This window comes from Lacerta agilis, chromosome 3 (genome assembly GCF_009819535.1).
Source record: "Lacerta agilis isolate rLacAgi1 chromosome 3, rLacAgi1.pri, whole genome shotgun sequence".
Lineage (NCBI taxonomy): Eukaryota > Metazoa > Chordata > Lepidosauria > Squamata > Lacertidae > Lacerta > Lacerta agilis.
Window position 1 is genome coordinate 117,271,736 of NC_046314.1, and position 17,434 is coordinate 117,289,169.

At 54.8% G+C, this 17,434-nt stretch overlaps 1 protein-coding gene across 2 annotated transcripts in view; it reads left to right on the forward strand.

Moving 5' to 3' along the window:
- The window catches only part of DNMT3A (DNA methyltransferase 3 alpha), a 64,976-nt gene that overhangs the window by 22,010 nt on the left and 25,532 nt on the right, over window positions 1–17,434 (forward strand). For both annotated transcript variants that reach the window (XM_033145250.1, XM_033145251.1), the window contains exons 4-6: window positions 7,799–7,845; window positions 8,890–9,039; window positions 12,295–12,327. In XM_033145250.1, coding sequence (XP_033001141.1) covers window positions 7,799–7,845; window positions 8,890–9,039; window positions 12,295–12,327 — 230 coding nt within the window. The remainder of the gene's footprint in view (window positions 1–7,798; window positions 7,846–8,889; window positions 9,040–12,294; window positions 12,328–17,434) is intronic.

The window sequence follows — 17,434 nt, forward strand, 5'->3', positions numbered from 1 at the left end:
GACCTAGAATCATGGAATTGGAAGGGGACCCCAAGGGTCATCTAGCCCAACCCCCTGCAATGCAGGAATTCTGACTTGGGAGTTCATGTAGCTCTGCCTTCACCAACCTGGTGCCCTGTTGGCCCCTGCCAGCTTGGCCGTGTAGCGAGACTACAGACCAAAAGATCTGGAGGGCACAAGGTTGGCAAAGGTTATTTTAGAGATCACAGCTGCGGTCTCTGTGGGGCCTTACAGATCTGGCCAGCTTGGTTTGCCTCCCTTGCAGTGGGCACAGAGTGGCTGGGTGAGGCCCACACTGCAATTTCTCTTGCTGCCGTACCTGCGGCAACATCACCAAGGGGAGAGCATTCCTGGCCCAGGCAGGTGTCAAGGGATGCCCTGGGGACCAGGTGTGCGCCAGAGAGCACCTCTGGCCACACTTTGATGTGCTCCAGTTGGATTTCTGCCTGCACAACCACAGGTGTGGGAGGTGTTTGAGGGGAAACCAAGTGCCTGCCTCACCCTGCCTCCTTTATTCCTGCCTTGCGGGGGGTTGGACTAGATGTCCCTCAGGGCCCCTTCCAACTCTGCAATTCTACGATTGTACGATGTGTGCCTGGTTATGCCAGCTATGTGGGTGGTGGACTAAGGGTCCCCTGGGAGGCTGCTGAGCTGATGCTCTTCCTTCTGGACTCCTGCAGTGGGAAGGGCTATTGTGCAGAGACAGTGTGGTGTAATGGTTAGCGTGTCTGACTAGGACCTGGGAGACACCAGGGTTCGAATCCCCACTCGGCCTTCATGAGCTCACTGGGTGTGGCTCTGAGCCAGTCCCTGCCTCTCAGCCGGACCTACCTCACAGGGTTGTTGTGAGGATTCAGTGAGAAGAGGAAGAACTAAGGCTCTTGAGCTCCCGGGGGGGGGGGGAATGTGGAACCTGCATGCCAATAAATAAAGAGAATGGACTCTCATAACACACACTTCCTAAGCTCTTGGGTTGCTCCCCACAAGTGTCTCTAGCATTTCCCAGCACCCCCCCCCAAAAAAAAGCTCTCTGTGCAGTCCACTAAACTGCCCACATCCATAGGCGGCCAGCCCCCCAACTTGGGAGGCTCCATGATCCGGCCTGCAGGTGCCAGGGCCAGCCAGGTTGCTGGGTGGCTGTGCCCTTTGGCTTGGGCGAAGGGGAGCAGCTGCCAGGGCAGAGACCGGCTCAGAAGCCCTCAAAGCCGGAGGCCAAGTGGGGCTGTGGTTTGGGTTGCCGGCCAGAAGAGATCCCTTCAGAGGTGTTGTGACAATTTGTGTGTGTGAGAGGGGGGGGGGAGAGAGAGAGAGAGAGGGAGGGAGGGAGGGAGGGAGGGAGGGAGGACAAGGTGTTGGAGGCAGTGAAATGAGAGAGGGAAAGAAACAAGGCGGCCATCCATCGAGGGCTACTGCCCAGGATGAGCTGTTGTTCTGGATCCACAGTCGGAGGCAGCCATGCTTCTGAATCCCACTTGGATGGGGGGGGGGGAGTGATGCTCTTATGCCCGGATCGGAGGGGGGGGGGTCATTGGCCTGATCCAGGAGCCAGTCTCTTCTGATGTTTCCATGCGCACCGCCTTGCCCTCCCGATTGAGGAGGCCCTGCGATGGGCTCGTGCCGTGCGCCCATGCACCACAGCATGCTGGCGTCACTTGGGGACATGTTGCACGGACGCCCTGCGGCTTGTGTGCATGATGTGCACCCGCCCGCCCCACGGCTTGCATGCACAGCTGCCATGGAACTTTGAGGGGCCCAGCCTCTTCATTGGAAATTTTCTGGGGGCCCAGCGGGGTGCTCTCTTGCGCAAGCACAGGCTGGAGAGTGGGGAAGTTTTCCATGTGCAATATTTTACTGTGGTTTTATAATTCGTTGGAAGCTGCCCAGAGTGGCTGGGGCAACCTGCCAGATGAATGGCATATAAATAATATTATTATTATTATTATTATTATTATTATTATTATTATTATTATTATTATTATTTTCCACCTGCCCCCTCCCTCCCAGGAAGGTCCCTGAAATACATGGGAGCCCCCTGCCCCCCTCAGTGTGGGGCTTGTGCCCTATGGGTGAAATCTGCCCATCTCCCTCCTTGCCTGGCAGCCTTTCGGGGTGCCCAACGTTGTGTCCTGAGGAAGGGGCAAAAGCACAGTGACGTGAGCAGCAGGATCCTTCCCAGGAGGGTCTACGCTCCCTCCTGCCTGCCCCCCCCTGCCCCAGCGGCTCCTGCCTGAGGATTTCCTCCTGCCCCAGAAATCCAGGGGGCTTTTTCCAGGGCAGCCGCAGAGGAGGAGAATGGCAGAGTCGTTCCACATTCCCAGGGAGCTTAGGTTTCCTGCTGGCGGGGAGCCTGCGAGGGGAGGGGTCTTCTCCTTCCTCTGCCACTGTGCCAGGATTGTTCCTTTAGGAGGGGGCCTCCTCCCGGACAAGGCTTGGCCAGATGGAAATTCTGGAAGCCAGGGACCCTCGGAGGAAAGAGGCGGCCGCCAGCAACCCCGGAGTTGTTGCTGAGCTAGCCGGGGATTTATTTGGGGTGGGCAGGAGTGGAAAGGCTCCCCCCCCTCCAGACTTTGGGACCCCAGAGCGTCCTGCCTGGGCATCCCAGGTCCAGAAGATACTGGCTGGGGACGGGGAGGCGGCTTCCATCGAGGAGGAGGGGGCTGTTTGCGGAGTGGCAAAATGCCAACATTTTCCAGATCTTCGGAGGGACCCAAAAGGGGGAAAGGAATCGTGTGTGTTGCACAACAGATAAGACACGTAGATATCATAAGACCCAAATTTTAATGAGCCGCAACGAGGGTGAACAGCTTAGATGCAGGGAAGCCAGGAATGAAGGACCCTGAAATCCTATGAAATAAGTTTTGCCCATTTATTCGGCTGCCCCCATTGGCTGCCTTGGGGCCTCCCCACCCCATAGCTCTGGGCTCTGATTGTTGCCTTCCTGGTGCAAAAAAGGGGGGTTGCTCTCATTTATACCCCACCTTTCCCCCCATGGAAGTCAAGGTCGGCACACATAGTTTTTCGTTTCATCCTCACAACAGCCCTGTGCGGTAGGTCAGGCTAAGAGTTGGTTCCCTAGGTAGTCACCCCTTGAGGGTTGGGGGGGCTGTGAGTGCTGAGCCCAGGAGAGGCTCTTTTCCCAGCAAGTGGAGCAGCGGAAGAGAGCCCAGCTGGATCCGGCCCTCCCATGGGGCCCAATCCACCAGGATGTCCTCTAGCTTGAGCCTTTCGCAGGAGAACATCTGTGCAGAGTGCCAAGGAGTCGGGCGGCGGCAGCTGCTCTGAATTTTCTCCTGTGCGTTGTGGGCAGAATCCCACACGCTTGCACATTTGCTCAATGCGCCGTGTGCGTGGGGCAAGGTGACACACGGAGCGCATTGGCTCATGTCCTCAGACAATCCCCGACGCCACAATGTGTGGTCAGCCGACAAAGCTGAATACAGTACTGGGAAATTTGGGATGGATAAAAGAAAGTCCTTATTCACCCAGTGCATAGGTAGACGGTGGAACTCCCTCCCACAAGAGGCTGTGAGGGGCCACCAACTTGTATGGATTTCAAAGAGGTTTGGAAAAACTCATGGAGGAAGAGGAGAGGGCTGTCGAGGCAGCAACACTTGTGGATCCTAGTTCCTGGAAACCGCAGGAGGGGATAATTTTGTTCGTGATTCAGCAGCTTCTAATGGAGCCTCCAGACCCAGAGGCAGTCTATCTGGATTCCTAAGTCCCTGGGGGGCATGTTGCCTCTGTGAGAACAGGATGCCGGACTAGCTGGGCTGTTGCCCTGATTCACCGGGGCGGTTTTTATGAACTTAGGTTCTCATCGCTGCCGTCTCTCCACCCCCACCTGTTCCCACACGGCACATTCAGGCAGCCTGTGCGTTTGTCCTTCCTGGCACGCCCCCCCACCCCCCCGCCTCCCTCTCAGAAGCCTTGCAGAGGTGCTCTCTTCCGCTGCCCCCACCCCACACCCAAATTTCAGGCCGGGTGCTATTTTTAAGCTGAGCTGTGGCCTCTGTTACCTGCGAGAAAGTGACACAGGAAGCTGGCGGCTCTCGTGGGGGGGGGGAGTGCAAAGGCTGAGCCAACTCTTGACGGGACAGCGGTTCCCTCCCTCTGCCCCCCCTTCAGTTCCTGTTTGGCATATCCTGTCCCATGCAGATGTCAGGCACGCCACCCGCCACCCCATGGCTTCCCGGGGGGCTTCTCCTCATTATCTCCCCCCCCCCGCTTCTCTGGGGCTTCTCCTCACCTGCACCCTTGGCAGGTAGAGGGAGGTGAGGTTCCTGCCAACGGCTTGCTGGGTGACCTGGAGGGCAGTCACCCAGACCAGCTTAGGAGGGACAGGGAGGTGGACGCACCTGGCTGCAATTGCCCTTGTTGTTCTTCTCCTTTTTGGTAAATCGTTTTTACTGAATTGGTCTTACAAACACAAAATACAAATAAACACAAATTAGTAAAAACGCATCTGTATAAAGAGATTCTCTGAATCTCGAGACACCCCCCCCCCCAATTCCCTCCGTGGGGTCTTTTTTTTAAGAATCTGCAACTGCATATTCATACTCCGATTATTATTATATCAAACCATATTTGCCACCTGCAAGACAGAGCTGTTCCACCTGGCCTTTGGGTTGGTTTCTGTTTAATATTTAGGCTTCATTCTTTTATTGGTGGGTTATTTGAATATGAGACTGCAGTTTTAATATTGAATTTTTAAATTTGTATTTTAGTCTGTTATTTTAAATTGTGTTTGTTTTTTGCTGTGATTTTAATTGGTGTTAGCCGCCCTGAGCCCGGTTTTTTGGCTGGGAAGGGCGGGGTATAAATAAAATTTATTTATTTATTTATTTATTTATTTATTTATTTATTTATAATATTCCTTAACAATCCAAGTGAATCAAAATCCTGCTCCTGTTTCCATCTGCTTACCGTGGTCTCCTGGGTAACTTATAAGTCCCCCCCCCCCATTCTTTTATAAAGTTTTTATCCTCTTGGTTTCTGAGTTTTCCAGTCCATCAGCTCCGTTTGCCATTCTTCTCTGGTCAGGACTTTGTCTTCCTTCCCACTCGGGGTTAGTAACGTCCAGGCAGCTGTTTTTCCATACATAAATGGTCTTTTCTGCTCCTTTGGTCTGTTGGGACCTGTAATTCCTAATAGAAAAGCTCCTGGTTTCCTAAATAAAATGTTATTTTAAACATTTTTTTCATTTCATTGTATATCATCTCCCAGTCGCCCATGTTCTGGCTACCATAAGGACTTAGAAGAGCCTGCCGGATTGGGGCCCATCCTGCCCAACTGGCTGCCTATGGGAAAACTGCAAGCAGGACCTGAGCATTCCCCCCCCCCCCCGGAATATTGGTTTCAGAAACATTTACTGCCTCCGAAAGCAGAGGCATCCTGGCTAGGAGCCCCCTGGGTCGCCCTCTGCTCCTCCTCCTCCTCCACAAATTAGTCCCATCCTCGCTTAAAGCCATTGAGGTTATTGGCAGTCCTGTGGCAGGGAGTTCCACAGTTGATCAGATGGCTGTCGTGCCTGATCCGTGGGGCCACTGCCCCCCAGCAAATTAGGATGTTGCGCTAGAAGTGACTTCAGCAGCTACCGATCCAAGGTCCACCCTGGCTTGGGTGCGGATGAAGCGGGGGCGAGGGAGGAAGCCTGGAAGGGCTGCTTCACTGCCACCCGTGCCAGGCCTTGCCCAGGTGGGCGGCAGCTGAAGAGACGAGAGAGAGAGAGAGAGAGAGAGAGAGAGAGAGACAGGTCCCTTTCGGTTGTGGCCCCTCTCTGTCCAGGGAAACTCGCCTTGCTAAGGACCTTTCTCCCCACTCACCTTGTTTTTCAAAAATGTCGAATGCATTTCATTTTAATTCCTGGTTTCCCTCGTCTGCAGCTCCACATTTTCCTGTGTATTTAAATAATGATGATGATGATGATGTTTTGAGAGGTTTAATTTTTGTTAGCCGCCCTGAAAGCAATTGCTGGTGGGGTGTGCATGCATTTCATAGAAGATAGAAATAAAACGCCCGCTCCGCCCAGGGGAGAATGGACCAATGGGTGGAAGGAGAGGGAACTTCTCCAGGGGAAAAAGAGAGGGGAATATCCGGCTGTGTGCACAGAGAGGCTGCGGCAACCCAGTCAGATGGGCAGGGTGCAAATAGTTTTTTTTTATTTTTTAAAAAATTGTATTCCTGCATTGCAGGGGGGTGGACTAGATGACTCTCAGGGTCCCTTCTACAATTCTGTGGTATTATTATTATTATTATTATTATTATTATTATTACCTGTGCTGAGAGAGGGCTTGAATCACCTCTCTGAATTGTTCCACTGTCAGTTTCTGTTCCTGCAAGGCTTTCATTTTCATTTTTCATACCTGATGCTCGCTTATTAGCCCTCCCACACCCCCAAGGAACAGAAACTGACACGGGAGCAATTCAGAGAGGCCATTCAGAGGGCAATTGACGTATTTATTTCATAAGATTCATACACCCCTTGATCGACAACAACAACCCTCAAGGCACTTTACAAAGAGAATACAAAAGTTATCAGTAAAAGAAACTCTTTAAACATCCAGAAGATAAAATCGGTAATAAACCAAAAGCAGATTGGAAAGTTGATGCCAGTTTTAAACACCTGGGTAGGCTCGTCTAAGCAAGAACTTCTTTAGCAGGTGCCAGAAAGAGTGTGGCAAAGACGCCAGCTTGATCTCAACAGGCAGGGAGTTCCAAAGGGTAACTGCTGCCACACTAAAATATCACTTTCTTACAAATGTGGAATGAGTATTATGCAGTGCCAGTTCTGCGGATTGAAGCGGTCGGTAGGCATATAAGATGTAAAGCAATATTGTTCAGAGGGGACACACACCCAGGAGACAAGAAACCAGGCAGAACCTTAAAGGAGTTGCCTTTGCCAAGCGGAATGAGCCTGGCACTTACCCCTCTTCCCAGGAGTGCCAGCTTGGTCCTGTGACCGTAGGTGCCCGGAGCCGTGGGTGCCAAGCAGTGTGCATGACCCTGTGGGTGCCTGGGCCCTTCGTGGGCAGTTTTGTGGGTGGTCGGGCACCCAGGGCCCCAGGAAGTTGGCACCACTCACTGCCTCTTCCCCCCCCCCAACCTGGTGTTTTGGACTACAACTCCCATCAGTTAGGCTGGGGGGAAGGCTGGGTGGGCATGAGAGAGGGACCCAAAATGTTTCCGTAGGCGACTAAAACAGCCTGTGATCTGTATGCACAGAAATGGAAAGGAGGCGAGGGGTGGGTTTTGAGGTGAATGGCGAGATCGGCGGCAGAAATAAGGGACCAGAGTGAAGGAAAGTAGATGGAAGAATGGAAATTCCTATCGGACTATTTTTTTAAAAAGTGCTCCAGCCAAATGAAATCTTGAGCAGGTCTTGAAGTATAAGCAATGAAAGGATAGGAAGAAGAAAGTAAATAAAGAAATGTATCTTAGAATAATTATTGAATGCAAGGCAGCAGGAAATTGTTGGGGGGGGGGACGGGACACATCGCGAATGTTAGGGTGGGAAGTCGAATTGTTAAGAGAAGTGTAGAAACTGGATTTTGTGTTAAGTTTTTAAACCCAGGAACAATTTAAATATGAAAAACGAGAGAGGAGGGCCCTGGCCACGAGGGGTGGCGCTACCAGACCCAGCGCAGGCACAACGCCCTCCTTTGCGTGTGGGCACTTGCCAGAGCGGGGGGGGGGGCTCTTTGACTCCCCCCACTGAAGGACCCGCATGGCCCAGACTTCTCCCCCCCCCCCCGGCCCTTCTGGGATCCTGGCACTCAGTCTGTTCTCTCTCTGTTTCCAGGCAAAGAAGAAAAGGAGGAGAACCACTACAACTCCCTGAAAATGGAGGCAAGTATTTTCCGCACAGCTGGGCTCTTTTTTGGGGTGGGGGGTGGGGAAGCAGCTTCCAGGGCCCACACGCTGGAGCATTGCTTGCTTAGAGTGGGGGGGGGGGTCCTGCTGTGCTCTCCCAGGACTCTTGGATTAAAGCTCCCATCAGCAGAGCCAGTGGGTGGGGACTATGGGGGCTGCCCAACTCTCCCCCCCCCCCCTCCTGATGGAGAGCATATAGTCTTTAGCCGAAAACGGCTCATAGAAAGACCAGGAATAAAACAGTTCCAGTCTGAAAGATGTGACACACAAGGAAAAACGGGGTGAGGAGGGCAGAGGAAAACAGCAGGCTCCGGCTCCCGTTCTTAAAGCTGCAGCTCTGATCTTGACTGGCGGGGGGAACGGTTCATGAAGGACATATTTCTATTTCCCCTCTTCCGATAGAGCCCTATAAATTCAAAATTTTACCAGTCTAAGCAATGCACTTTACTATACGTAATTTTATCACCATTAATAATTGTTATTACTTTTTTGTATATACTTTTCAACACAACTTTTGCAATGTATTCAGAAATGTTTGTCTGAGTCTTGTTGTTTTACTTTTAGATTTAATGTAATTGTTGCAAGTATCGGGGTCCAGTGTAAACCGAGATATATCTCGGTGCTGAACCATGTGAAACCCACCCTGTGGATGTGAAAGAGAAAACCTCTTAGAAGGCCTTTGAAGGCAGCCCTGTTTAGGGAGGCTTTTAATGTTTGACTATTGTATTTTAATATTTTGTTGGAAGCCGACCAGAGTGGGCGGGGTATAAATAATGAATTATTATTATTATTATTATTATTATTATTATTATTATTATTATTATTATTAAAGAGGAGACAGAATGAAAATGGCCTCGTCCCCCCCAAATTAAAAGCAATGCTTTTCTGAATGCCCCTTTTTGGAAATGGCAGGAGGGCAGTGCGGGTCTCGCACTCGGGTCCTGCTTTGGGGCATCGGCTGACATGGGAATGTGGCCCGATCCAGCGATCCCTTCTGACTCTCCTCCTCTCCCCGCGCAGGGATCTCGCGGCCGCCTGCGAGGAGGAGGCCTGGGCTGCGAGTCGAGCCTTCGCCCCCGGCCGATGCCGCGCCTGACCTTCCAGGCGGGAGACCCCTACTACATCAGCAAGAGGAAGCGGGACGAGTGGCTGGCGCGCTGGAAGCGGGAGGTGAGGCTGGGCGCACCCGGGTCCCAGGGTGGAGGCTTCCTGGGAGGGGCCCCCCTCCCCACGGGTCCTCAGCTCTCCCTGGGGCTCCCTCTTGGCTCCTCCAGGAGGGTCAGCATGAATTCTGCTGCTTCCACCTCCCAGTGTGGAGGCACAATTGCAATATGGGTCACAAAGAAGGTGGACCAGGTCTCCCCCCCACTCCCAACATTTCTCAGGGGTCTCGATATGGGGCTCCTGGGCTGCTTTGGGCTGTTTCTGGGGTTTTCCAAGAAAGGCACCAGTCTCCGCGCTGCAGAGATGCTATGGGGTGTGTGTGTGTGTGTATGTCTGGGTGTGTGATGCTTTCTCTGTCAGCCCCCCTTCGCAGAGAATATGGGGGGTTCTGTCTGCAAGGGGGGCGGCATCGGAAGCTGCCTCATTCAGGTCATTGGCTCTCCAGGAGTTCTCTCCCAGCCCTGCCTGGAGATGCTGCCAGTGGGGATTTTCCTTGCTGTTTTCTGCCACTGAACCACAGCTCTTCCCTATAGCGCTTTCTGCCCCAGAGATGGGAGAGGAAGACTCTGCCAGAGCAAACCACTCCTCTTGCCTGCACAGCGGAATTCTAGGGGTCCACGGGGGAGCCATTTTTGTTCCACCCCCAAATTGCAGTTCTCGTAACTGTAGGGGTGGAAGGGGCTCCGAGGGTCATCTAGTCCAACCCGATCCATTTCAGGGCTTGGACTAGATGACCCTCGGGGCCCTTTCCGACTCTACGATTCTCTGATCCAATTGTGTTTGTGGGAGGGGGAGAGAAGCCACGATGCGCCTGCCCGAGAGAAGGTTGGGGCCTCGGCGGGGCTCTGCCTCTTGGTCCTGCCCCGGGCCAAGGCGGTGGTGCATTGGAGGCCATGCAAGGCAGGAGTAGTGGTCGGAGCGGCTGCTTTGGGGTGGCAGCGGGGAAGGGTGGCTGTCGTGGGGTGGCAGTGCTGCTGGGTGCTTGGTGGGTGTCACTGAGAGGGGGGTTCCGTGTGTGCAGTGGACGGGGGGGGGGTCAAGAATGCCAGCCTAGGCTGCCCCAGGGGCGTTGCTGGGTATCCCCTTCCTCTCCTAGCCCAGAATGTCTTCCATCTCTGTCCCATTGCACAGGATTCTAGAGTTGGAAGGCACCCCAAAGGTCCTCTAGTCTAACCCCCTGCAATGTCGCTTTGCTGTGGGGAGGGACCCCCCCCCCGCCCCCTTTCCCTTGTGTTCTCATTCCAATGAGAAATGACCAACGCAGTACAGTATCTCTTGGCTCCCCAAATCCCTTTTCTGCCTTCTTCTCACCATTGAGGGTCTTTTGCGGCCCCAGGGAGTGACTGGAGGGCCGGTTGGGAGAATTTGAGGGTCTGGGCTCTGCCTCCGCCTTCTCTGCGCCAGGCAAGGCTGTGTGTCTACGGCAAGAGGGTGGCTGGTCGCGTCCCTGGGGGGAGGAACTTGGCATCCTGGCTAGCTCAGCTTCCGCTGTTTAAAGAGGCAAGTTTCTAGTCCTCAAGAGAGTCAAGAGCGGCTTGAAAGTGTAGAGAAGTCTCAGGCCTTCTTGGGGACGGAGCAGCTTCTCGGTTGACCAGGTGGGGGGGGGGTCAGAGCCCTCCCTATAATTAGCAGGGTATAATTATGCAAAGTAAGCAATCATATGTAAGTTTTCATACTTTTACATAGCTTGCAGGATTCGGTTTTGCTTGGCACACATATCTTTTTTTTTAATGTGTGGTTCTCTACTTATTTATATCGTTTCCTTACTTAATATTTCACACACACCCCCCTTCACCCGTCTGGTTTCTGAGGCAGCCGCTTAGCAGATCCCTGCGCTCAGCCAGGCATCGCAGTGTCTCACAACCCCCAGCCCCACCCCAAACTACGCTCAATCTTCTATGGGGATCTTGGGCCTGAGAGATCCGGGCGATTTGGGTTGAGCCGTCATGGCCTCCAGTGGCAGCAAGTTCCACCGTCTAGCCACATGCTTGGGGAAATGCACCCGGACCACCCTTCCTTCCTGGTCCCCCTCGTTGGCATCACCCCTCCGTCTTCTGCCTCTCCACAGCCTTCCACATGTTCGGGTCCGGCTGCCTGTGTGTCTGCCATGAACAGAGCCCCCTTGGGGTTTCCTTCCCTCGCCCCATGACTTTGCATGCTCCTGGGTGCGCGCACATGCAGCCCATCAGATGGTCTGGCGTTCAGGAAGGGCACACGTCCATCGTGGGCACGGGTTCATAAGATATGAGGCTGCATGCTTGCAGATATGCATTGCTGTTGGGCAGAGGCACCGTATTTTTCGCTCCATAAGACGCACTTTGTTCCTCCTAAAAAGTAAGGGGAAATATCTGTGCGTCTTATGGGGCGAATGGTGGTCTCTGGAGCTGAATTGCCCAGGGGCCAAAAGAGGATCGTGCTTTTTATTTTACAAAGAGGAAAAGGGGGTGTTGAAAGGACCCCGCTCAGCAGCTGCTCAGCAAGAGATCGGGAGAGAGATAAGAGTCCCCAGCTCCCTTTCAGCCCCGTCCTTCATTGTTGAATGTGCTGCAGAGGGAGGTTGTTTGTTTCCCCAGTGACATGGGACTGGCTGATTAGATTATCTGTCTGGAAACTGTAGAAAAGGCCCCATTTCCTTTAGAAGCTGCAGAAATGTGAGTTGAACCCCATAAAAATGGGGCTTTTCCTCTTTGCTTTTCCCCCTTTGCATTATGGGATGGAGGCGTCTGGAGAAGAAGGTGCTGCAATGCTGAATATTTGTATACCAATCCCCTCCCCCCCGGCATTTATTATGGTTCATAGCAATAAAAATATACAGGCGCGGAAAGCTGGAAACAGATGTCAAGTAGCCATTGGGCAAGGGTGGCGCTCTGAGTTCCCTGCGTAAGTCAGGGGGAACCGAAAAGTGTGTAAAAGCGGGCGCAGAAGGCGCTTGCTGCGTCTCCAGTGGCAGGGAGTTCCACAGGACTACAGGCTTGGCTTCTCGCTGTTGTGGAAGGAGCCTCGCCAACTCGGGGAAAAACCCACGGCGCTCCTGCAGATGATTTCAGGCTGGCCTGGGGCAAAAGGGCGAGGTGCTCTGGACCTCAGGCTTTCCTCCTGCCTTAGGTGAACCGGCTCCTGCCGAGCTGCGCCCCCCCTCCTCCCCTGAGCCCCCCCCCCAGTGTGCCCCCCTGTGCCCGGGCAGGCGGCAGTCAGCGTGCTCTTGCTGTGGCTCTGTGTGTGTGTGCTAACGCCCTCCTCTCCTTTACCTTTCTCCCACAGACTGATAACCCTGCGGCAGCTCAGCTCGACAAGGTTCGTGGCGCACCTTTGGGGTTTTGCGGGGAGGGGGGCGGCAGCTTGTCTCATGCGGACCCCGTGCCGGGGCTTGTGGGTTGCCGGGGGGGGCTGTGGATGTGCCCACGCCCTCCCCCTGCGTCTGCCCGCTGCCAGGGAGTGCCCCTCCCTCCTCACGCACAGGCACCCACTTTGCTCCTCCTGCAGGGCATGGTTTTGGAAAGAGGGGTGCAGGGTGGGGGCACCCTTTTGCTGCTGGCCCCTAAACACCCCCTCACAATCTCCCCTCTCTCCTCCTCGCACGCCCAGAACCTCTTTTGCCCCAGAGCTATGTCACCATTGCCCACCTTTGGCCTGATTGCAGGCACCCCACCCACCCCACCCGCCACGCAAGCCACCCTCAGGTGCTTTGTAAAATTTATTATTTGTTTAATCTGTGAGTCGCTTTATCGGGCCCAGGGCAAGACCCAGCAGTCGCCTTTCTATTGCGGGGGAACTCTGGAAGAAGGAAACAGGGGTCTGGAAGGAATGCAAATCCTGCCAGGAGCTGAGAGGGCACTGAGGGGAGGCCTAGTGGGCAGAGCATCTGCCTGGCACCCAGATTCGGGCCCCAGTGGCAGCATCTGCAGGTGGAGTGTTTTCTTGCCTGGAACCCTCTGCCCAGTCAGTGGGGACAGTGCCGAATCCTAAAATCCTGGTATTGTAGGGTTGGGTGGGACCCCCGAGGGTCATCTAGTCCAACCCCCTGCAACGCAGGAATCTCAGCTCGGTGGACCCGTCCTCCAAGTGTAAGGCTGTAGCTGGAAATCTTATCCAGCGATTGGATCTACTGTTCCGTGAACTTACCAGGCCCTGCCCACTCGATTCCACGAATGCCACCTGGCGAACTTCCAGGGCTAGAAGCTGCCTCATTTCCCTCCTGTTAGCTGCCTGCCAGAGCTGCAGGCTGGAACAGGTGACTTGGGGGCAGAGCCCTCCTGCAATGCGGGAATCACAGCTCAAATCAGCTGAATCAATGGCAGCTCCTTTTGCCCCTTCCCACCCCAAGGAATCACTGGGCCTGGCAATTGTGGGGCTCAGGATCCTTGAAAGGGCGCTGAGGCCTGCTGCTGCCAGTTTGAATGGAAGAAGGTGACCTCTCTCTCGCCCCCCCCCCCCGGACACTGCAGGCAAAGGCCAGGCCAGGCTGGACAGAGGCAGCCCTTGCGCTTCAAGCCAGCGGCCGGCAGGGCAGCTGTGCCAGAACAACCAAGTCAAGGCAGGCAGGGCACCTTCTCTTTCCACTGAGCTCAGCCTTGCCGGCACTGGCCGGCAGCTGCTCTCCAGGGAAATCAGGCTGGATGCCTCCCAGCCCTGCCTGCGCTCAGCACCTGGGACTTCTGCATGCAAGCCCCTCCTCTGCGGCCCTTCCTGCCCCCCCCTTCCTGAAGTACAGTGCAAAAGGGGGGGGAGCCTCAGCTGCAAGCACCCCCTCCTGTGTTCTGCTTTCTTCGCCTCTGCAAAGGATCCGAGGGGTCAGCTTGCGAGGGGAGCCTGCGCCCGCACGCTGCTGCAGCAAAATGGCGGAGCTGGAGACCCCCTCCCCATGGCAGCCCTTCAGCAGAGCCCCCACGGTGCCCTCGCTGCCACCACCACCCCCGTGCCCACGGGCATGCACTCGCACCCAGCAGCCGCTGCCCTGCCCTCCTCCTCCCTCCCAATCTCCGTGTCCCTGCTCTTTGCGCTGCCTCACCGCTGGGTCTCCCTAGCAACAGGTCCCCTCCTGCTCGGCCCCGGTCTATTTATAGCCTGGCAGCCCTCGCTGCTGGCATGGCGGCAGGAAGCAGGAGCCAGAGAGGCAGCCACCTCCCGCATCCAGAGGAGAACACGGGGGCCTGCGGGGCTCAGGCGCATCCTCTCATGAGGCAGGGGTGCCCAAGGGGCGGAGAAGGGTCCCCGGGCTTCCTTAGTCTCACCCAGCATCAGAGGCAGGGCTCTAGGGGCAAGGGAGGGCAGGGAGCAGGCAGTGGGGGGGAGAAAGGAGGAGCATGCAGGGGGGCGACAGGCACTCCCCTGCACGGTTGCTCCTCTGCCGGTGAAAAAGACAGGCAAGCAGGACAGAATGGCAGAGTTGGAAGGGACACCCAGGGTCATCTAGTCTGACCCCCTGTCACACAGGAATTGCAGCTAAAGAGGGTTTGCTCCTTGGCCAGGCCTGGTTCTTTATCCACCTTGCCCAGGTGTCTCTTCTGTCTGGCAGGGGGTCCCTTTCCACTGGAGAGTCTTCTGGGGTCTTCTGCAGGTGCTCTAACCACTGGGATGTATGGCCCTTCTGATCTCCCCCACCCCCACCATTGTGTGTGGGCACACAGCCCTCAGCATTCAAAGGAGGCTCTGTTCAACCGAGAGCAGCACAGATTGGACAGTGGCAGGGATAGCAAGGAGTTAATCTGCAGAGGTCAGGAAGGTCTGTATTGGTGACTGGGGGGGGGTGTCACTCTGCTTTGGTCTGCAGGCCACAGGTGCTTTGCTACTTACCCACACGGAACTTCCTGGCACGTAGAGAGCTGGCATGTGTGACTAAAGCGGCCTTTGCCTGACTTGCTAGATTTCAGTGTGCAGGGAGATATGAGATGGAGGAGCATTTGAACCCACAGCAGCTCCTTCTGAAGTGGCAGAGGACAAAGGGAAGTCACGGCATGTGCTGTTTCTCCTGCACATGAAGCGGCTCTTGCATGTTGCTGGATGTTTTTGTAAAATAACCGAGGGCATGGATGGAGCAGGAAGTGGGAGGCAGGTTAGCATTCTGTGTTGGTCTCTCTGGGCTTGAGGAGCGGCCAGTGACGTCTCTGGAGGGTCAGGGGATTTGGGGGTCTTGCCCTGCAACAAGTCTCCTGCCACATGATATTGGGGGGGGGCACAGAATGCACTGGAATGGGAATGGCAGAAGTATCCCTTCCTTCGAAAGAGACACAAAACTTTGGATTCCCGAGTATGCTAAAACTATCCACTATTCAAAGTGCTGAGGAAGGCAGCTGCAGTTTTAAATCACAGTTCTTTTTTGGGGGGGGGGGCGATGCAGGAAGGGACAGCACAGCCCAGGACTTGTTGCAGTGTTTCTCAGGTGGACGGGAGGCCTCTGTAGAGGCAGCAGTGGCTGATCAGGATTTTGGGAAGGGGGCAGTCCCAGCCCTACCTGGAGACCCCCTTGGGGATGGGACCTGGGTCAAGTGTTTAGCCCCTCCCCAGCGCACTGTCCCTGCTCCCCCCCCCAACAGGATCCCTCTTGGCTCTCCCCCTCTCCCCATGGAATGAGGTGGGCAAGCTGCAACAGAATCTGCCCTGAAGGGAGAAGCAGAGAGAGAGAGAGAGAGCGCTTTGCAGACTCCCTTTGTGGGGTGTTGCGGGGGGGGGGAGCACCCTGGGGACAGAGACGTATGGTGGGGGGGCGGTTCTGGGGCTGCATCTTGCTTGCCTCCACTTGCCGCCTTCAGACAAGAGCTGGCTCTCCGTGCAGCCACTGGGTGACAGAGGTTTTCCAGAGGCAGAGGCGACTGGGCTGGCCTTGGGTGCAAGGGGGCAGATTCCTGCAGGAGGGGGCTACAGAACTGTAGGTTGGGAGGGTCATCCAGTCCAGCCCCCTGCAAGGCAGGAATGCTTCCCGCAGCTGTCCCTGGGTGGGCTTGAGACCAGCCAGACACACGGACCCCTGGAAAAGGCAGGAGGGGAGAGGGATCTGGGGCTCAGGTCCTGCTTGCCAGTTTTCCACTGTCTGGCCACTGGGCGCTGGACCAGACAGGCTCCTTTGGGCCTGATCCAGGCGCCTCTTACGTTCCTGGTCAGCTGCATTGGGAATCAATGTGCAGAGTGTGCAGGCCAGGGGGACCCCCAGACTCTGGGGCCAAGGGGCCCCCTGCTCGCTCCCGGCTCCTTTGGCCAGTCTTGCTCAGTAGCCTTGGCCATTGGCTGCTCCCCCCTGCCTCTGTTTCAGTGGGGTCACTTCCGTGGCCAAACCCTGCCCCACTCTTGGGGTCCTGCCATCCAGCAGCGCCTCTCCTAAACTGATGCCCTCCAGATTCTGCGACAACTTAGACACCACAGCTGTGTTGTGGTCCGAAACATCTGGTGGGGGGGCACCAGGTTGGGTTGCCAAGGGAATCTCAGGCTAAGATACGGTGATGGTTAGGAGCCACTTCCTGGTCCCCGGTTCCTGGACGAAGGTCAGGGTGGCGTTTCATAGCCAACAGAACTGCTGGATTTGCCTAGAATGTGTCTGTGTTGGGGGGGGAGACTTTGTAAACTGGCCCCCACCCCAGATTCACTTTCCTTATTGCTGACATGGTTTTTGGAGTGTGCCAGTTGCATTTTAGGGTCAGGTGAGCAAACCTCTCTGTCCTGGGTTGCTCCCCTTTCCTTAATGCCCTTCCTTGATACTCATGGACCGAGTCCAGCTCCGTCCTGCTCAGTCGACCCATTGAAGTCGATGGGCATGGCAAACTTGGGTCTGCTGGGTGTGAGTCATTTGGATAATTTGTCAAGTTTTGCAGATAGTCTTAACCTTGGGTTGTTTTTAATAATGTATCCTGTAGCTGCCAGTTCTGCACGTTCTGTTTTCGATTGCATCCTTTGTATATGTTGTTGTTGTTATTGTTGTTGTTGTTTTTAATAATAGTAGTAGTAGTAGTAGTCTATTTTTGGCTGTACACCACTTGAGTTTTTTGAGACACTGTAAAAAAATTAGGGAGGGAGCAACAGGAGATGGGTAACAAAATAGAAAATTCTTTCCAGTAGCACCTTAGAGACCAACTGAGTTTGTTCTTGGTATGAGCTTTCGTGTGCATGCACACTTCTTCAGATGGGTAGTGAGAGGCCATCAAATGCTGCCCTGTGAATGTGGGTGCAGACGGGGGGGGGGGCTATACACGCAGGTGGGTGTGCAGGGGTCCAGGGTGGTGAGAACAGCATGTTGGCTTTTTTGGGATGGGAGAAAGCGTGCTTTAGGGAGCCAGATACGCCTGCCACCAGTGGGCAGGGCCTTCCCATTCCATGGGCCTGATCTAGAGAGCCCCTATGGTCACAGGATTGTAGGGTTGGCAGGGGTTCCAAGGGTCATCTAGTCCAACCCCGGGCACTTTGTCAGTGGAAT